Raw genomic sequence first — 19018 nt, 5'->3', positions numbered from 1 at the left:
AGGTTGCATGATTACCTACTTCAGGGGATTCTATTCAGGTACTTGATTACGGTTCATGTCATCGGAGGCAACGTCAAGTACTTTAATGCTTACATCACCCTACTATTCTGGACTTGAACTCAGGGCTCAAATCCAAAATGCAGCAACTTACGTTAGACTTTGTATTACAGTTACGACCTCTGCTGTCTTCTCTGCGAGGCTGAATGCATTGGTGTTTCGGTATTCAGCTTCACGACCCAAACGTCCACCAGATGAACTGAGTTGGACACTGACCTGTTTGTTGAAGTTGGCTCGGCGCCATCCGCCAAAAGTTTCGGCCTTCTTGGGCTCTTAGTTCTTGTAGAGAAAACAACCCCGCCTCTTGATAAACCGATAACGGGTTGAAAGATACGTTTGCAGTCAAGGGCTGCATTGGAGATAGGTCTAGGGAGCTGAAGGTGGATGCCTTAAAGAAATGTCCATGACATCAGCGCTGCTGGAAACGAGCTGATGGGACCAGGCCGCCAATACATATTGTCGAACTTGGCTCTGACAACAAACAACCTGTAAAGGCAGGGAATCCAGGCATGCATGATACCGTAAGTTGCCTTCTGGCTGCTGACAAAACAGCGGTGTCTTCTAGAAGATGCAAAACTCCCAGTTAGTTAGTTGGTTGGGCTAAGGGAGGTTGTTCAGGTTTCAACTGACTGAATCATGATACGCACCCTACTGAGGCGTATCCACAGATTACAATACACACTCCACAGTGCGAGTGCGTATTTCGAATCGAGCTGCGACTTACACCAGAAGGGCTACCTACCTAAGTACCTAACAATAGGTCGGCAAGTGGAGGAGATGATCCCTCTGCAAATCTGCAATCCCAATTCCCATCTTCTGAGACGACAGGAAACAAACTTCCAACCACTCGCTCACAGTCTGGTGGGGCTTTTTCACTTCAGGCGGGGGTTCAACAAGAGTTCTTCATTGCTGATTGCATGCTCCTCCTTGTCCTCTTATATTACATATCATCAACAACAGCAAACCGGCGGTACCTAAGGCTTGGCGAAAGATGCGTGCTGCCATGGCTTGGCTGATAGTCTGATATCTATCTCGCTTTGTCAACCGCTTTGCCAACCATGAATAATACGGTGTCTGGCTCAATAGAATGACCAGCTCACTGAGATTCGTAGAGTCTTGGTGGTGAAGCATTATGGTATCTTGTTTTGATCATCATAATCCAATAACATGCATTTCGAAGCAACACATCTCTACCTACTAGTTGACCTTATTCACTCCCACCACAGGACAACACAAGAAGCCCAGAACTTAACAGGGTCTCATTCAACTCCAGCACTGCTACATCCGATCAAGAGAATATGAATATCTCGTGATAGGTCAAGGTATTCTAGTACATCTTCACAAAGTACGAATAACAGCCTTGCAACCCACAAGCTTATGGCCCCTTTCGGCTCGGGGCGATTTCCTCGTCCCGTGAGGCCTAGAGGATCCAGCCGTGCCATGGCATGCATGATCCTTTCTGTGATTGCTCAATACATACATCAGGTTCTAGCCCAGCTAGCCAGAGAACCCAGGCTTGCCAGGTAACCGACCGATAACAGATGGACGCCGTGTACTCTGGTTCACACTGCTTTTCAGCCTCGCTGCATCAACATCGGCCTCAGCATCAATCATTGGTCGTAAATCTGGTTGCCTACAGTGCGTTACACCGGATCTTTGGTGAACCGACAATACGGATACGGAGTCCCAGCATTTGCATGTGGTCAGTTGGCGAGGTAGTCATGTCCGGAGCAAAGTAAGCGACTGCAACATGACTTTATTGCCACTATCTCGAACAAGGGTGTATTGACTTTCGATCCGCTGCTCGAGTCATCTGAGTGTCTTGATTGAATTATTGTTTCAGATACTCTTAAGACTACTACATACATCTGTGCCATTCTACAGCACAGTACACTCAAGCTAGGGGAGGAAAGAAAATTCAAGACCTCGATCCTACATAGTATAACTTGCCATAAGTTTTCTTCTTCTTCTTCTTCTTCTTCTTCTTCTTTTTATTTTTATTTTATCTTAAATTTAAGATAAATCTAGGGTACCCTTTGCTGAGTTTATTTCAACACCATATGTCAAGGTCTGATGTTTTCTTGCTCCCCAAGCTCAGGATGATATGCGCCGTGTTTCACTCTGATGTCCATACTCGTGTATTAAAAGAGACTTGATTCTCCCGCCTCAGTGACATAAATTCGCGTCCATCAACTATTATACATTTTCAACTAATATCAGAATCTGATAGGCAAAACATGGGTCCTAGTTTATTGGCCATGGCTTCTCTGGAATTGTGATACATCGCATGCTCCAACTCATCAGCGGCAGGATTGACTTACAAATGGGACTTCACCAGGTCTGGTGTTCTCGTCTGTATCATTGTATCGACCAACGAAGTCATCACAAACCTGATCCTAGTATGGTGATTGATCGACTTCCAGCTCTTGCTGCAACCTTCCCATGTGGCTGTTGTGTTACAATCCCCTGCCCCATTGGGCAATATTCCGATTGTGACACCTCGAACAAGACACCTCGACTTGCTAGTGGCATTTGGAGAGAAACAAAGTAACATAGCCCCGAGTGAGCTAGTAAGGCATGCCAGGGGTTCACAATGAAGCATCGCTAGTCCCGTAAGCTGAAATGCATGGCGCCTCACGCCTGGGACACTGCCATAATATCAGCTTATTATATCCAGGCTAAGCTGATCACATTTACGCGGCATGTCACCGACCGTATCAGAGTTTTCGCAATAAATCCGATTGATTGGTGTATCACTGAAATCTTCGTAACAGAGAATGATAAACGACGATATTGTGAACTGAATGGCCATGAAGCTCAACCAGTATGTATCACATAGACAATGAAAACGGCAAGGCACTTGAAATATACCAAGTTGCCTTCAAGAAGTTCACTTTACTGTATTGTAGGCGAAAGTCAGATATGGATATAGATGACGAAACACTCCTGAGAGACTCTTCACAACCTCTTCAGTCAGTCAACTACTGACTAGTATGTATATTTGAGCTCGGCCCTGATATATGTCGTGTGCCTGGCGTAACTGATTATCCTGCTAGGGCGTATCCTATTATCATTAAGTGCTCAGGTTATCATACAGCTCAGACCAACAAGACTCCTAAGTGCAAATGGCCAAATAATTGGAAGTGCGCAACATATCGGGCCTCAAGGAATGGTTGCAATGGTATTAATAAGTCGCTCAATACAAAAAGATAGTTTAATGCTATAAGGAAGAGTAGAATAACACATTGTTACACTGAGTATCAGTGGTTGAAAGAGGGACTTTTCTTTCCCAATATGTTCAGTGATAGATTGCTCTGAACATACCGCCATGGGAGACCGATCCACCTCGAGCAGGCATTCAGAAACTCATACACTGTTCTGTTTCAACATCTGAAGCCACCTCGCCTCCATCTCTGGAGTAATGCCTTGAGGGTAAACCTGAAGCGGTGCTCGAGGCTTCAAGGGATCTGGATAGTTTACTAGAGAACTCGTCAATAACTACACCGGAAAACGAATGATCCTTTGAGCCGAAAAGCTTACGCATGCTGATATGCTGATCAACCAGCTTTGAGCGCAATATCTGAGTTTCTTCTGCATTTCTCTTCGCGCTTGTGTTGGCGGCTTGGTCGGCCATCTCTTGTTGAGGGATGGGTGATGAACGTAATCCGCCAGCCATTAAAGCGGTCGATAGGGGATATCTGATGGATAAGAATGGATCTCGGTCACAAAATAAAGGCTGATCAATACTAGTGAAGGGCTAGAAAGGAAGATCTCTAACAAACGTTCCAAGTAGGTTTGTATTTGGGAAAATGGTTACAAGACAAGAACTTGGTTTTCAGTGTTACGTATATACGGGCTAAGGTACATGACAGTTCGATCAAAAGCAACGGCATTTCAAGGTCAACAGCCAAAACCGGCCCAGCCCAGCCTAAGGTAGGCCTGTTATTTCCCCACCAAGATGGCAAGCCACCCCGCACTCGCCCTGTGAAATCCACAAGCACTACCTAAACAATTGTGAAATGAACCGAGATTTGTTACTTGTATAATAAAATATACATACAGGCAATTTCTATTTATTTTTATGTTTGTCTTCGTATCTCTTTTTGATTTGAGCTACCTGCTAGACTCAGGGTCTTGAGCAGAAACACCTAAACAAAAAGAGTGCAGGTGCCTGACGTCGTGAATCCATTTCAAGCCAGCTCAGCTCAGCTTTTGGGCCTAAATTAACCAGAAAACCCACCAGCAATCAGCCCGTCCTATTCTTTCTTTTCCAATCTAGTAACCCAACTGAACAAACAGTAATTGTTGGCTGAACCTCAACTCCATGCTCAACTTCACGATCTCCAATAACACTGTCAAGCATCTTTTCCCCCGACGAAGACGACGGCGTTGACATATACACAATACCTAAGCAAGATTGGTCCTGGCACGAGAAAAAGCTCTTCGCCATGGGCAAGAATACCGCAGTGATCCCTGACGCCTGGGAGGATGACTGGGAGGCTCAGGCAGACAAGATGGCCAGTGAACCCGAACAGCCGACACCGCCAGTGCCTTTGTCCAAATCCGAGCGCCTGGCGCAGCACGCTGAGCAGAATCGCAGGTTGTGGGAATCTGCGTAAGCCCTCCCACCTCAGCAATATGTCCCGGTGTCACTAACATGAGGATCCGATACAACAGCGACACACCACAAACCTTCCACTACATCGAGGCTGGTTCAAACTCGGGGGTTCCTCTCACAGCCCCGTTCAAACCACAAGTCACAGTGCTCAGCCGAAAGCCCAACATCGCTAAGCGCGATGCTACAGCAGGGATGTCCAGCCTTTCATTAGATGACGATAATGAAACAAAGAGGGAGGTGCCGATGAGCCCAGAAGAAATACGAGCAAAGCAGAAGCAAGACAGAGACGAAAAGAAACGCCGATACGAAGAAGTCAGAGCCAAGATCTTCGGAGAATCAAACCCATCCTCAGGAGCCTCATCACCTGGCACAGTCACCCCGCCCAAGGTAGATGGATACGCCGGTCGCGGCCGTGGCCGAGGAAGGGGCGGATACAGGAATAACGACACGCGACCGATGGATAACCGTCAGCCTGAAAATCGTCCGTTTGATGCCCCACGAAGAATGCAGAATATGTCAGGCTCAGGGCGCGAACTATTCGACCCCAACTTCAGCCCAAAACCTGAACATCCTCCTCAAAGACGCCAGCCAGATTACTCGTCCCCTGGTAGGAGTACAACCCCTCGAGATGAGCAGCAGCAGCAGCAGCAATTGCAACCACGGGCACCAATTCGATCACCAAAAGGACCAGACGGAAGTGGCCGAGGAGGATTCGGGTTTGCTCATCGAGGCAACAGGGGCAGTTGATTATTTCTATCGACATGCTCTGCTTCTACCACCCACCTCCAATCTTTCCGGCCAGCTGCACCACCGTCTCGTCCGTCGTTTTATCCTTTCCAACATCGCTAATAACTTCACGATATGTCGTAAACGCCAGTCTATCTAAGCCAACACCTGTAACTTCCGCCCAATGCGCCAGGGTATCATTTATATATGAGTGGGAAATGCCACCAATAGTCTCGGCAGTCCCAACAACGGAAATTTCAGTGCCCGCCTCGTCTGCAGAGAAATATGCCTCGTCAACCTCTGACAACCACATCTTTTGCTCTTGAGGGCCTGGATTTCCGGAATAATTCTTTCTTTCCATGACAACAGGGTCATCAACTTTTATTTGGCCGCCACCATTTGTACAGCCGCCAGGGCATGCCATGACTTCAACATAACTATACTCCAGAGAGGCCGCCTTGCCTGCAGGCTTCCGAGCACTTCCAAAAGGCTTGCCACCAGGCATTCGAGACGGCCTGGCCGGCTTTAGTCTTCGAACGAGATTTTGGATATTTCTGAAGCCATAATACCGGGCAGCACGGAAGACTGGCTCGCCATTCACCAAAATCGAGTACTCGGCAACATCAACGTTGCGGCCGCGTGTATGCACAATCTCTGCACCAGGAGTCTGCGCCGCCCGGCTTTCGAGAATATGATAGAGAAGGCCCCCTGAAGTGCCGGCTTCGCGAGGTGTATTTCCGGTCCGTGTGCGAGGGAAAAGAAACTGGTGGAGCTTTGGATCAGGGAATGGGGTTAAACTTTTGCTTTGCAGCGGTGTCTTGGGGATATCGAAGAAGCTGAGGCCTCTTGACTCGGCGAGCATGAGAATCTCCTTACTTGTGATGACACAGTCAACGTCGCGAACCCCACGCCCCCCGGTTTCCCCTTCACCCCAAACCTCCTCGGTCAACTCCTCTCGGCTTGCCTCCAGTTTCTTATCAAAGCAGGGCATAACAGCCAGATGCCAGATGCGGCTAGGTGCAATACCCAGCGTTCGGCTCAGTGTCGTCTTTAGTAATGTGCCCATTAAGGCCTGTGGCGACTTCACCTTTGAGATATGGGGTAGAACGTGGGGGTGTGTCTTTTCCGCATAGCACACCCAACCGGGGCAGGACGAGGATAATATGGGTTTGGCTGGGGTTGTGGTTTCGGTCTGAGAGGTGCTGAGAACTTCTTCTGCTCCAAGAACGAGGGTTGCCTTCCTTGCAGTATTGGTATCAACCACCCATGTGAACTCGTTATTGTATTTGCCGCCACTGGCGATTCCAGAGGGACCACGAAAAAGGTTGTCCAGCATGTGCCCGGCATCGCCCTCTGACACGCCTCCGCCACATGCTGCCGCTAAGTTGGCCCTTGTTTGAGGGCTCACGCTGACAACAAAGAGCTTTGCATTCTCCTCCTCAAGCCCTTCCACCCTGAACCTGCCACTATCGTCTGTCACCAACTTCAAGGCTGGGGCCGAATCAAGAGTAGCGAGGACTTCGGCATGACTTTGGAGGCTCACTAAGACAGCCTCGGCAGATGTAACACAGCCAGAGCAGGCTAGACAGTCTGTGAGGGAGATCTGAGCGGGCGCATTCGAATTCGTAGCAGGCTGCTGGCCGTCAAGTATAACTTCGGTCTCGAGAGATTGCGGGGGCGGGGCAGCGGGGAGAGTCTCGACGGGTTTGATGCAAGCGACGCCAGGAGAGATGAAGTCGTTGAGGTCGTCGGCAGAGAGAATTGCACTCATAGCGCCGGTTGTTTGGGGAGATGTTGTATGCAGTAGAGGAGGAGGATGCCCTTGTCGGCAGTGTGAGAGATTGTTGAAGACAGGATATTCTTGTCCAAGTGCGAAGTTGCCTGTCGGGAATTTTTAACTGGAGACTTGGACGTAATTGTGACTGGAGCAAGCTAGCTGACAAATAAGCCTACGGTCTTGTCCTGGAGATTTGCCGTAATGGAAGATTAAAGAGAAGAAATACTGATATCAGAACAAAAAGGTCTCAAATGTAATCCAGAGATAAGGTATGAAATGTTTCTGATAGTCACTTAATCCCGGGTTGGCTTGCACATGGGCCTGGTTTTGTATAACTCCTCGGAGGACCGGACACGGCGAAGACGGCGCATAAGGCCGTGCTAAAGTTGCCTATAGATAGGCAATAAAAACGGTGTGATTTGCAATGGTGATTTCTAGTCCCTCCACAGTCAGGGCCTTCCGCGGGATAGTCTTACAGTGGACATGCGAGATCGGACCAGACAGAAGCGGCTCTATAAATTTTGGTGGCGAACCATTCGAGCCGTCCAGCCTCTCGGTTCGGGAGTGTGGGGTTCCATAGCGGAAGGCAAGCCGAATGCGATGGGGCACCTAAGCACATGCCTTTCATACCTGATGGTGACGTCGATGCTTGGTCTAAGCCTCTGACCTCCAGACATTGACCAGCTCCAGAGCTTCAGCTTCAGCCTCAACCTGCATCTTCAATTATAGCTTCACCTTGACCAAATCGTGACTTTGCCTTTTGCTGTTCTCATTCAAACCTTACTTATACACAACTTGGAACAATGAGCGTATGCGCTTTCACTATCATGCTCTCAATTCACCGACTGACAATTCCCAGGCCATTGCTTCATACACATATGGTAACTTTCTCTGGTTGAGCACTCAAGCTCTTCCTCTCATTGTCTGGCCCTCCTTTGTCGGGTCTCTTCTTCGGCCTGACAACGAAACATGTACCAGTAAGGCTCTCCTACAGCTCCTCGCTATCGTGTCGGCTAACAACTCCCGAGCTTTGGAAACGTACTTTGCCCGCTCTTTAGGACTCGCTCTCCTTGCGCTCGGCCTTACCGTAGTGGTTCTCTCAGGCGTTCTTCCTCTCGATTCTGCTTCACAAGGTAACAAACACCTCTCGCTTAGAGTCGCATACGTCTAACTCCCAATGGCAGAGGCCCCTGAAGGCGTACCATCTCCCTACGCTTCCGCTGCGGTCCTCATATCCACCCTCCACCACGCTTCGAGCGCCTTTTACTGCTACGGTCGCTATGCCTGGACTGGAGAGACGGGGTTCTTACTTGGCTGTTTAGGTAGTGCCGTCTTTGCGACCTTTGGATTGTACTGTGTGTTGTTTGCTGGTGATACAGCCATGACGAGCCGGTACCACAAGTTTGACCAGAGCACAAGCGGATTCCCTTTCAAGAACTCTCAATCGTACCGGGCCAAGAAGAAGGCTCTGTAAGAACAGGCTACGTGGGCACATATGTATGTATACCGTTTCAATTAAATCATGATTTAGTCAGCTATATTGGGAATTAGAACCCATGTATTGTAAGCTCCCCATTTCTCATAACCCAACTCCCTCAACTCCCTTCCGTAAGATATTTGTGGTACAAAGTTTTATAGTGCAAAGCGTGCAGTTACCAGTATATCTACCTTGCATAAGGTATCCGGCGACGTCGGGGTGGATTTCGTCGACGTATCAAGGTGTCGGTGGTCCTTGGTGAATGATCTTCCTACGCAGTGAGCTCTGCCACCTTTGTCCCGTTGGCAGCTCCGTCGCTTTCAGCGTTCGCACCGTTTGTTCTCTCGCCTTCGACGCTCTCTACGGCGCCAGGAACGTGAACATCGACAACCCCTGTGAGAATGGCCTGTCGTCGCTCATGCCAATTGACCTCGCTCTGAATGACCTGCGCAAGAAGAACCTCCTTCTCGAGCCACTCCTTGTAGTAGATTTCCTCCCACTCTTTGCACTCTTTCATCAGAGACTCTCCAATCTCCTCGGCCCACTTGCCCTCCCAATGGCACTTTCGGTACAGCTTGTCGACAGGAAGCTCAAGCTCAGCATTGGTGAAGAGATCCGACGTCAATGGTGTAAAGTACTCGGCGTTAGATTCGTCGCCGTTGGCAGTATCGTCCATGTCATCATGGGGCCCTTGCGATTGTTGGTTGGTCTTCATGATGATTTTTATCTTGCCTCCCTTGCCCTGTGGCCCAGCTTGCATTGACTTGGGAACAGGGTCAGACGGACGGAGTGCTTCTGTCTCGTGAACCGTACGCATATGTTTAGCAAGTGCATCGCTTCTAGTGAAAGACCGGTCGCATTCTGCAGCGAGTTAGCATGTTACGCAAAGGAAAATCAGCCGAGGTGATTGTACCAGGTAAGTAGCAGTAAAAAGGCTTCTCCCTTGTATGGCTACGCATGTGCGCCTTGAGGGCATAACCACTGGCGTGCGGTAGGCCCTTTCGCGTGCAGCTCATCCATTCGCAGGTATACTTCTTCTGCCGGTTCTCAATGTGCGAGTTATGGATGTGTTCAACCAGCTTGTCCATGTTGCCCTGGTCGCCCGCTGGACAACCATCCCAGTCGCATTTCGTGACTTGTTCTTGGAAGTCTTCTTCGTCGAGGCGCGCATTGATCGGGGAACTGGGGATATCGCCTGAGGTATCCGATGACACATCGGACATGCCCTCGAGGGGATCGGGCTCAGGCACCGCTTCGGCCTCGACATCAGGAACTACAGCAGAAGACGTAGTTGAACCGGCTTCAAGTCGCTGGCGCTTCGAGGGTCGCAATGTTGATTCATCGTACTCGTGGCCGTCCTCTTCGTATTGGTCTGACTCGTCCACCGATGAGAGCGGCGACTCGGGTGGCGAGTAGTCGCGTACCATTGTTGGCGACCTGGACGCTCAGGCGCGTCTCCTTATCGATGAAGCTGAGAGTGATTGCGCGGGGTTAAATTATATTGATAATATTTGAATAGCGGAGGAATCTAGCGAGCTGCTGGTTGATGATTGAGATGCAGAAACTACTGCGAGTATCTTTGATAAGCGGGTTGGTGATTATCTAAAATGTGAGAACTTGGGTTGCTTGTTCTTCAAAAACGCCAGTTGGAAGCTTATTAGCGGCACAGTGTTAATAAGATCAGACCAGGAGTAATGACGCCGCGCCATACATAACAACTTGGCCGTCACAGTGTGCGCGTCTGGCAGGGACAGTATGTGATACACTCCCGTAAGGAAATGGCTGATTTACACAATAGAAACCTCCTCTTCGAGAGGATATAATGTGTTTTATAGTGCTTTCGATGGTTTTATCCACGGTTTGTCCACCTTGCAAGCCTTTTTATAACGAATAGGCATAAGGAATGGTTGAATCGTGATAAAAGTATATATTAAAGGACTTATTTATTGAGAGTTGATATTAGATATAAGGCAAAAATAGAGTCTATTCTGCGTAGGGGGAGACAAGGTTAATCTGTTGTTTTTATCGAGTTACCCAGATCTATCTCAGCGAGTGGCGGGAAGTTGATGGCTTCAAATCAATCAGCACGATGGAAACACGGCTGTTTTATGTTAAATAACCTTACATCTTCTCATTGTCTGTTACTTTCCAGATTTCGCCCTTTTGCATTATGCTTTTTATCTATCCTTTGAATCAAGAATCCATTAAACTCCAAGCCTTGAATCACATACGCGAGCCACTGCAACAATATACAACCCCAATCCCAAAGACAAATTGTTCTGGATCGGGTGCTAAACGTATCACATGCCCGTAATGTGGTGGAAATCAGAATTTAGGCTCCGTTTGAGAGCTTTCGGCGGGCCTTGACAGCCTGCGCAAGAGTCTCGAGTGTTGAGACAGTGTCTTCCCAGCTGATACAAGCATCGGTGATGCTTACACCATACTTGAGTCCCGACTTACCCTCAGCGGGTACCTTTTGGTTACCTTTAATAAGTTAGCTGAGGCCGATTCTGTTAACGATGACCGTGACTTACCCTCGTTGATGTTACTCTCAATCATGACTCCCATGATACCCTCCTCGCCCTTGGAGATCTGGCCTGCAATATTGGCAGCAACCTTGGGCTGGTTCTTGTGGTCCTTGGAAGAGTTACCGTGACTGCAATCGACCATGACTCGCTGTCGTACGCCCTTCTTCTTGAGCGCCTCTTTGGCAGCAGCAATGCTCTCAGCATCGAAATTGGTGCCCTTGGAGCCACCGCGAAGGATGACGAAGCAATCATTGTTGCCCTCGGTACCAACAATGGCGACAACACCAGGCTTGGTAACAGACAGGAAGTGGTGGGGGTGCTGGGCTGCACCAATGGCATCAATGGCGACGTTCAAAGAACCATCAGTTCCGTTCTTGAAGCCCACGGGGTAACTCAGACCACTGGCAAGCTCACGGTGAAGCTGGCTCTCGGTTGTACGGGCGCCTATGGCACCCACTGAGAGCAGATCGGCGAGGAACTGGGGAGAAATAGTGTCCAGCATTTCACTGGCAATGGGCATACCCTTGGCTGTAAGGTCGACAAAGAGTTGTCGAGAGATTCGCAGACCCTTGTTGATCTGGAAGCTGCCATCGATATCAGGATCATTGATCAACCCCTTCCAGCCAACGGTTGTGCGTGGCTTCTCAAGGTAAGATCGCATGACGATGAGAAGCTCATCCTTGTGCTTCTCCTTCTCCTTCAAGAGGAGGTCGCAGTAGGCGAGGGCGGCAGCAGGGTCGTGGATGGAACAAGGACCAATGACGACAAGCAATCGGTTCTTGTCGTCGGTGCCATTAACAATGGCTACAGTCTCATTACGACCTTGCAGAACGGTTTTCTTGGACTCGGGGGTTTGGGAGATCTCGTGCTGAAGGAGGTCGGGGGGAGTCAGAGGGTTGTAGCCGCGAACTAGAAATAATTAATATATGCGCTGGAAGGACGAGTTGTTTAAGCCAGAGAGAGCTATTGGGGGATACTTACTTCTCCAATCTTCCGAGTCGGCTTGGTTGCCAACGTTCTTGTTGGGAATGAAGAACTGGGATCATCGTGAGTCACCCCTCACACTGAAAGCAGAGAGCGGAGAGTAGAGAGCTCGAAGAGGTGGACTTACAGAAGACATGGTGACGGCGATGGTGGGGTTGGAGGGTATACAAGTCAAGAGTGGGATGTTAAGAGAAGAGAGGAACTCAATTGCGCGAATCTGGGAATACCGCAGAAAGGGGAATATGATGAGAAGAGCCAAGTGTGAAAAAGTCAGAATAACATCAAGTCCTCTTGACCAGGGCCAAAAAATTATAGTTTTATGTGGTTTCCAGACCCTGACCTGTCCCTTTCTTCCTTCACTTTCCCTTTGCGCCGGCCTCGGTGTGTCACACTCAAAGAGAGTCACTCCACGCCTTTCAAGTTCGATTATCCCGCCACTGATTGGATGAGGTGAGCCTTGCCCCGCAATCTAGCTGGCCGGTTCAGCAACGATCCCAAGAGGTACAGTACAGGGCCGAAACGTGCAATCCTGGTGGAGGATCAAGTACCCATTGTCTAGTCTAAGTGGAGCGTGGACGGGAAGGATGCTCCAGATTTTTAGCTTGACTCACCTTTAGCGAAGAGATAAAAATGGCGAACGGCCACTACTTGCCCCTTTGGCTGGTGAGGTCTTGCACTAATTAAAGTCGGATATTTAGGGGCGACGATGGACAGAAGCTCTACGGACCACGACTTTGGCGGCGTTCAGCCAGTGTAGCAGAGTTCGACGTCACGGAGAGGACTCTTGGTTTCTACATGCCCTCACGGGCTCAGCATGGATGTCAAGAGTGAGCTAGTCGTATCAATATGGCGATGTGGGCGTTTCCCGATTTTGCAGGCTCGTGCCCAGTCATCAGTAATACTATATGATATCAATGTTAAGCACCTTGATATCCTCCTCGGGTTTCTCCTTGTGCGTCCGTACGTTCTCGATTTTGTGGATGATGTCAAATCCCTGGGTAGCGCGACCAAAAATGGTGTGCTTTCCGTCTAGCCATGGCTGTTCAACATCAGTGCATGCTCATCGTTAAGAACAGGAAGCAAACTTACCGTCTTCTCTGTTGTGATAAAGAACTGGCTGGCGTTCGTGTTAGGTCCTGCATTGGCCATGCTGACTGTGTATGGCTTATCGTGTTTGAGGCTGCTAAACTCGTCTTCAAACTCGCGGCCCCAGATGCTCTCACCCCCAGTACCATCACCTAGAGGGTCTCCACCCTGGATCATGAACTTGCGGATGACACGGTGGAAGATTGTGTTGTTGTAGTAGCCATTCTTAGAATGTGTGACAAAGTTCTCAACGGTCTTTGGTGCCGCGTCAGGGAACAGGCGGATGTGAATGTCTCCATACGTAGTGTGAATGACGGCTCCGGTGCCCGTCTCGGTCTTCTTCGCTTGTGCGTCCTTCTTGTTGCCCAACACCATCGGTTTCTCGTTCTGCACATCTCGTGTCGACTTGGAGATGTCTTCCTCGTTTGAAAACATGTAAAACCGCACCTTACCAACACCAGTTGCAACCAGAATTGGATCTCGGGTCTCTGCTTCCTGTAAAAGGGGATTACTGGAAGCACCCATTTCTACTGTCGTCACTCCCTTCTTCTGGGGTGCTCCTTGGTATATGGCAATATTGACAGCGCGGAAGTTCTCATCCTTGCCATACACCTTGACCACTTGGTTGGTATATGTATTGAGCACCTTGATTCCCAGCATGGAGCCGTAGATAATAAAGTTCCCTGATTCGTCGAAGATGACATTGGACTTGTACTTGAGCGTCTGCGATTCAATGTCTCTCTCGTGAGCTGTCCTCCGCCCAAACTCGACGTTGTCAAGTTTAGCAGCTCCCGCCCCTGAACGGTGCATCTCCTCAGCAACCTGCAAAGATTCATCATACTCGCGATGTAATTTGGCTGTTGCAAAGTCAAAGATGCGTATTTTCCTATCTGGCAAAGAGAATGCTACCAAACTTTTGCCGTTGGGAGATATGGAGAGGCATGACGGCACTGATTTGGCCTTTTTGAAGTCGAAAAGGTTGGTTGAACTCTTGTACTCAAAAACTCCCTCTGGCTTTTCGTAGTCGCCGCTCGGTCGCCAATATTCGAGCATACCACCCTCGTCAGCGGACACCACACAGTCGTATGCCTCGTTGAAAGCAATTAGATGCACAGGCTTCCTATGCAAGCCCTTGATAGTGTGGATAGCCTCCTCCTTCTCGCCTCGTCCGTCGTAGATATGAATCAGGGGTTTCGTTTCCTCGGATACGGCCAGGAGTGGCAGCGAGGCGCCCTTGCTATGAACCCAGCATACGCAGTTGGGGGCATAGTTAAGAGAGATCATGGATAGTAGGTCGAATGTGATGACGTCGAAAATCTTGACTGTTTCGTCGACACCGGCCGTCGCGAAGCTTCGCCCATCATTGCTCACGGAAACCGACTTAATCTCGCCATTGTGCGCCTTAAACTCCTTGACAAACTCAATGCCTTGAGCAATCTTCTTCCAGAACTTGACGACACCATCGATCGAGGACGTGATGAGGAATTCGGTCAGGGGAGTCCATGTCGCAAAGAGGATCTGTTCCTTGTGCATCAGGGACTTTGAGTAGCGGGGCGACTTGGGCAAAGCCGCGACGTAAAGCTTTTCGTGGGGCAGGACTCGTCGCTTCTTCTTGGGGGCTTGTGAGGGCAGTTGAGGGCCCATTTCATCGTCGGAGGAGCTGTCTGGACGATTTGTTAGCATCGTTATTTGTAACGCGATAGGGATTGCTGTACCAGACGCATCATCACGAAACTCGGAATGGTTGCGCTTCTGTGAGCGATTGTCATCATCTGAGGCCATCTCGACTATCTGCCTGCTCCAGAAATGCAAACCCGTTGTTTCTGGGTTGTTGCGACCAAGATGCAGTTTTTCGTTGATGTACACTTTGCGACAGGCACAGATTGTTGTCGAGGCAATTTCAGCCTCAAGTGGCACGACCTCGAACTGTGGCGTTCCTAGGTCCAGTAATTACTACCTAGGTACGGAGTAGTAAATACGATGCCAATCAGGTCCACATTGAGGTCATGACATCTAAAACGTACCTAAACGGGATCCCATCAGGTCCGAGACCCCGGCTCCGAAGACGGGTCAAATCAGGTTCCTTTCCTTGCTTTATTAGTTATATCATGTGAAATATCCGTAGTACATTCGAATTCATCTTTTTCTAATCTTTCGCTTCTATTCTCCGTGCTATATCATATAATCCTTCTTCTCGCCTACGGCTGCACATCCCACCTGAATAACCGCTGAATAACCTCTCTGGACCACGACCATCATGGCACCTCGTCACCCCCTTCAACGACTTACGTCGCCCTCACGAGATGTTTCGCTATTGCTTCATATCATCGGAATAGCCTCTTTCAGTTACAACTTTCACTTTCTCACAGTCTGGGATACACCTATAGCCAGGTCTTACGGATGGCATATGCAGTTCCTTACCATTATTGGCCTTTCAGCATCACTCATTGCCTTTGTTCTCGGGGCATTGGCCGATATTACCCTAAGCCCAACGCTCTTCCAGGCTAAGAATGCGGTTGCTGTTCTTGCTACGCCCTTGGAAGTTGTTATCTCAATTTTGTATTGGGGACTGAGGCTCATTGACCCCAAGCTGCTTATGCCTGATGACTTCTATCTGCACATCGTCCCTGATATGGGATTTCACCTTGCGCCGGCTGTACTCCTGAGTCTGGATCTCGTCCTTCTTAGCCCTCCTTGGACCATCCCAGCTTACGGTATAATGGCAATCAGCACTGTCATTGCCTTTGCCTATTGGTACTGGGTTGAGCTCTGCTTTAGCCACAATGGATGGTAAGTTGTTCTTGACTTCTCGGTGAGTGTGAGTTGACAGATCGTTAACACCGACAGGTACCCATATCCACTGTTCGAACTTCTTTCCACGACCCAGCGAGTAATGCTGTTCACATTTTCAGCTGGGCTAGTCACAGTCTCTTCCTCGTTCCTCAAGTGGGTGTATGGCCGAGTGAATGGCTTCGAAAAAGCAGAAAGGGAGGCACATAAGCCTCTCAAGAAGGTCCAGTAACCATCTCAAACAGATTGAGGTAAATGCAGAACATGTAGATGTGTAAAGATAGGGGGGGGGATGATTTGAAGGATAGAGGTGATAGACAATTGCTTCGTGTGGGATCGACCACTGAAACATAGAAGGCCAACAAACCTTGTACATACCCGTGAAGAATAAATTCAAGAGAACTCGATATAAGCATCCTTCTTTTAGGGTCAGTATTTACGAACAATTGCTGAAAAGAACGTCAAGTCTCGGGTGTCAAATGGCGAGGACGCCAATTATCGTACCTAGATAGTATAACAGTGAGTGGCCCCGCTCCCACAGAAACATCCATTCCCTCCAGCCTCACAAATACACTCCACCATTCATAGTCTCCCTTGACGATCAACCTCAACAGGAAAATATAATATATAAGCCAGCCAACTGTGCCACCGCAGTTTCTCTAACCTTTCTGTCTCGTGATCTGAGAACTATTCATTCTCTGAAATGGATATCGATGACATTCTTCGCCAAGTCGACCCCACGTCTCACAGAATCCCCAGCGAAACACGCGATCTGCAAGCTTTGACGCGTCTCTGGGTTGCTGAACGCTCAGCACCTGAGCTTCTCGAGTAAGTCTTGAGTGCTCTTCCTCCTGCTTCCTAATACTCACAACATCTATACAGATGGCCAACAGATGGCTTGTTCGAGCGCGTCAATGCACGCATCAAATCCCAGATCGAAAAGGTTGAGGATATGACGGGTGATATGGATCCAAAGACAAACTTTGCCCTCATCGTTATTCAGACTGAGCTCGAGAGGTACAAATTCCTCGTTCGAAGTTTTCTTCGGGCTCGCATAGCAAAGGTAAGTGCCCTTAGTCTCATTAGCCTACAGGAGATTGACTCTCCTTAGATCGATAAACACACCCTACATTACCTCTCAACCCAAGAGCTGAGAGACAGGATGTCACCAACAGAAGCAGCCTATGCGACAAGACATCAGGCTCTCCTGCACAATCACTATCTCTCATCCTTCCTGGCATCTTTTCCGCAGCAACTACAGAACCTCAATGACACTGCAGGCAACATCAGCATGATCGATTCACCAGATCTGGATATGGCTGTCTTTATCCGCATGCTAAGAGACAAGGACGTTCATGGTAAAGGAACCGACGACGACATCACTCTCCCTGCCAAGAATGGTGACGTGCTCATATTACGATGGTCAAGTGCAAAGCATATGGTTGACATCGGTGATGCTGAACTTGTTTGATGTGCTTGCTGGAGCAGAGCTCGAACCAGGTAGGCCACGATACATCAAACGTATTTTTTCCATACAAGACAGTTCAGCTTTGTGTACACACCCGTTACCATCCTGGTTTGCAGCTCGCAAGTATCGACTTGTTGCATTCGCATTCGCATTCATTTCTTACGCATAAGCGTAGATGCAATGCTATTTGACTGGGGCATTGGGCAAGTCAGGAGTGTATTCCGAATGCTCAGCCTCTGCTTGGCATCATCAAGACTGACAAACCTTGTCATCTCACTGATTCAACCTCATTCCCAAAGGGGTAATCAATCTCAGAGTGGCCCCAAGCTCCTAGTTCAACTTCGGATTTAGGATTCAACGACAATCAATATCGGAAATAGAGATGAAAGTCACCAACATGACGACAACCACATGTCATGTGTCTCATCAGAATCTATCCTAGATATAAAAGAGCAAGAAGTGCTGTGAGGAAACGGTTTGCTCAGATCGCCACCATACTCAACGGGACATTACTCACCATCAACACTCACGCAACCTAGCCGAAAAAGACACGATCATGTCTCTCCCTACCATCAGCCCCAATACCACTATCGCCCTCGTCACTGGTGCCAATCAGGGTATCGGCTTCGAAATCGCCAAGAAGCTTGCGAGCGAAAACAATGATTACCACGTCATTGTCTCTGGCCGCCGTCTACAAGCCGTGCAAGAGGCGAACGCTTTGCTCCAAGCTCAGGGACTTAATGTCTCACCTCTCATACTGGACATCACATCAGATGATAGCATCGCCGCTGCGGTCGAGACTATCCGTGATAAATTTGGTCGTCTTGACATCCTTATCAACAACAGCGCTATCTCAGACTATGGTATGGCCGTGTCTCCGCGAGAACTTATGATGGCTGTCTATAACACCAATTGTATCGGAACCGCCCTCGTCACTGACTCTTTTATCCCCCTCCTTGAGCGCTCTACCAAGACCCGCCGCATTGTCTTTGTCTCTACCGCCTTGGGCAGTTTAACACTGAAGGCCGATCCGACGAGCCCAATGCATAGCTTTGATTTCGGTGTTTATACGCATAGCAAGTCGGCTCTCAACATGATGGGGCTCCACTTTGCCATCAGGTATGAGAATGATCCGCAGTGGAAGATCAATATTGCATGCCCAGGGCACAACTCCCGGACTGCCTTGAATGGATTCGCAGGAACCGAGCCAGTTGATCTGGGTGCCATTAGCTCTGTGAAAGCTGCCACCCTGGGGTCTGATGGGGAGACTGGTACTTTCAAGGACGATAAGAAGGATATCCCCTGGTGAAAAGGTGAAGCAGCATCTTCAGGTCCCAAGGCACATCGACAATGGTCACATTAGAAGAGGAAGCAAGTCTCTCGGAATACGCAGTCGTTATATAAACACTCTGAAATGGTATCCTCTGCATTATGTCATGCTCCAAGTCTAAATGCTTTGCATGAAGATGACATCGAATTTAACCAACGCCCTTACCAGGCCATACCA

General features: G+C 48.9%; 10 protein-coding genes across 10 annotated transcripts; 5 read left to right on the top strand and 5 right to left on the bottom strand.

Moving 5' to 3' along the window:
* Positions 1-3423: 3423 nt before the first annotated feature.
* Positions 3424-3691, bottom strand: FMAN_01108 (uncharacterized protein; the record flags this gene model as incomplete). The annotated part of the gene is made up of 2 exons (XM_041831041.1): positions 3424-3536; positions 3598-3691. 2 exons carry the CDS (start codon positions 3689-3691, stop codon positions 3424-3426), a joined length of 207 nt encoding a protein of 68 aa, XP_041676443.1.
* Positions 3692-4505: 814 nt separating this feature from the next.
* FMAN_01107 (uncharacterized protein) lies at positions 4506-5422 on the top strand (the record flags this gene model as incomplete). Its single annotated transcript, XM_041831030.1, has 2 exons — positions 4506-4672; positions 4735-5422. The coding sequence occupies 2 exons, from the start codon at positions 4506-4508 to the stop codon at positions 5420-5422; spliced, it is 855 nt and encodes a 284-aa protein (XP_041676442.1).
* A 25-nt stretch (positions 5423-5447) lies between these two features.
* FMAN_01106 (uncharacterized protein) lies at positions 5448-7172 on the bottom strand (the record flags this gene model as incomplete). Its single annotated transcript, XM_041831019.1, has 1 exon — positions 5448-7172. One exon carries the CDS (start codon positions 7170-7172, stop codon positions 5448-5450), a length of 1725 nt encoding a protein of 574 aa, XP_041676441.1.
* Positions 7173-7981: 809 nt separating this feature from the next.
* FMAN_01105 (uncharacterized protein) lies at positions 7982-8652 on the top strand (the record flags this gene model as incomplete). Its single annotated transcript, XM_041831008.1, has 4 exons — positions 7982-7987; positions 8038-8155; positions 8207-8311; positions 8363-8652. 4 exons carry the CDS (start codon positions 7982-7984, stop codon positions 8650-8652), a joined length of 519 nt encoding a protein of 172 aa, XP_041676440.1.
* Positions 8653-8926: 274 nt separating this feature from the next.
* On the bottom strand, positions 8927-10082 carry FMAN_01104 (uncharacterized protein; the record flags this gene model as incomplete). Its single annotated transcript, XM_041830997.1, has 2 exons — positions 8927-9516; positions 9569-10082. 2 exons carry the CDS (start codon positions 10080-10082, stop codon positions 8927-8929), a joined length of 1104 nt encoding a protein of 367 aa, XP_041676439.1.
* Positions 10083-10987: 905 nt separating this feature from the next.
* Positions 10988-12303, bottom strand: FMAN_01103 (putative 2-dehydro-3-deoxyphosphoheptonate aldolase; the record flags this gene model as incomplete). The annotated part of the gene is made up of 4 exons (XM_041830986.1): positions 10988-11139; positions 11190-12092; positions 12165-12219; positions 12295-12303. The coding sequence occupies 4 exons, from the start codon at positions 12301-12303 to the stop codon at positions 10988-10990; spliced, it is 1119 nt and encodes a 372-aa protein (XP_041676438.1).
* A 765-nt stretch (positions 12304-13068) lies between these two features.
* Positions 13069-15035, bottom strand: FMAN_01102 (putative cyclophilin E; the record flags this gene model as incomplete). Its single annotated transcript, XM_041830975.1, has 3 exons — positions 13069-13206; positions 13257-14917; positions 14969-15035. 3 exons carry the CDS (start codon positions 15033-15035, stop codon positions 13069-13071), a joined length of 1866 nt encoding a protein of 621 aa, XP_041676437.1.
* A 475-nt stretch (positions 15036-15510) lies between these two features.
* FMAN_01101 (uncharacterized protein) lies at positions 15511-16275 on the top strand (the record flags this gene model as incomplete). The annotated part of the gene is made up of 2 exons (XM_041830964.1): positions 15511-16043; positions 16101-16275. 2 exons carry the CDS (start codon positions 15511-15513, stop codon positions 16273-16275), a joined length of 708 nt encoding a protein of 235 aa, XP_041676436.1.
* Positions 16276-16746: 471 nt separating this feature from the next.
* Positions 16747-17514, top strand: FMAN_01100 (uncharacterized protein; the record flags this gene model as incomplete). The annotated part of the gene is made up of 3 exons (XM_041830953.1): positions 16747-16871; positions 16926-17106; positions 17155-17514. 3 exons carry the CDS (start codon positions 16747-16749, stop codon positions 17512-17514), a joined length of 666 nt encoding a protein of 221 aa, XP_041676435.1.
* A 553-nt stretch (positions 17515-18067) lies between these two features.
* Positions 18068-18820, top strand: FMAN_01099 (uncharacterized protein; the record flags this gene model as incomplete). The annotated part of the gene is made up of 1 exon (XM_041830941.1): positions 18068-18820. One exon carries the CDS (start codon positions 18068-18070, stop codon positions 18818-18820), a length of 753 nt encoding a protein of 250 aa, XP_041676434.1.
* Positions 18821-19018: the final 198 nt, after the last annotated feature.

This window comes from Fusarium mangiferae (genome assembly GCF_900044065.1).
Source record: "Fusarium mangiferae strain MRC7560 genome assembly, contig: FMAN_scaffold001, whole genome shotgun sequence".
Classification (NCBI taxonomy): Eukaryota; Fungi; Ascomycota; class Sordariomycetes; order Hypocreales; family Nectriaceae; genus Fusarium; species Fusarium mangiferae.
Note: the sequence above shows the minus strand (reverse complement) of the source record. Positions and strands in the feature narration are given on the sequence as shown.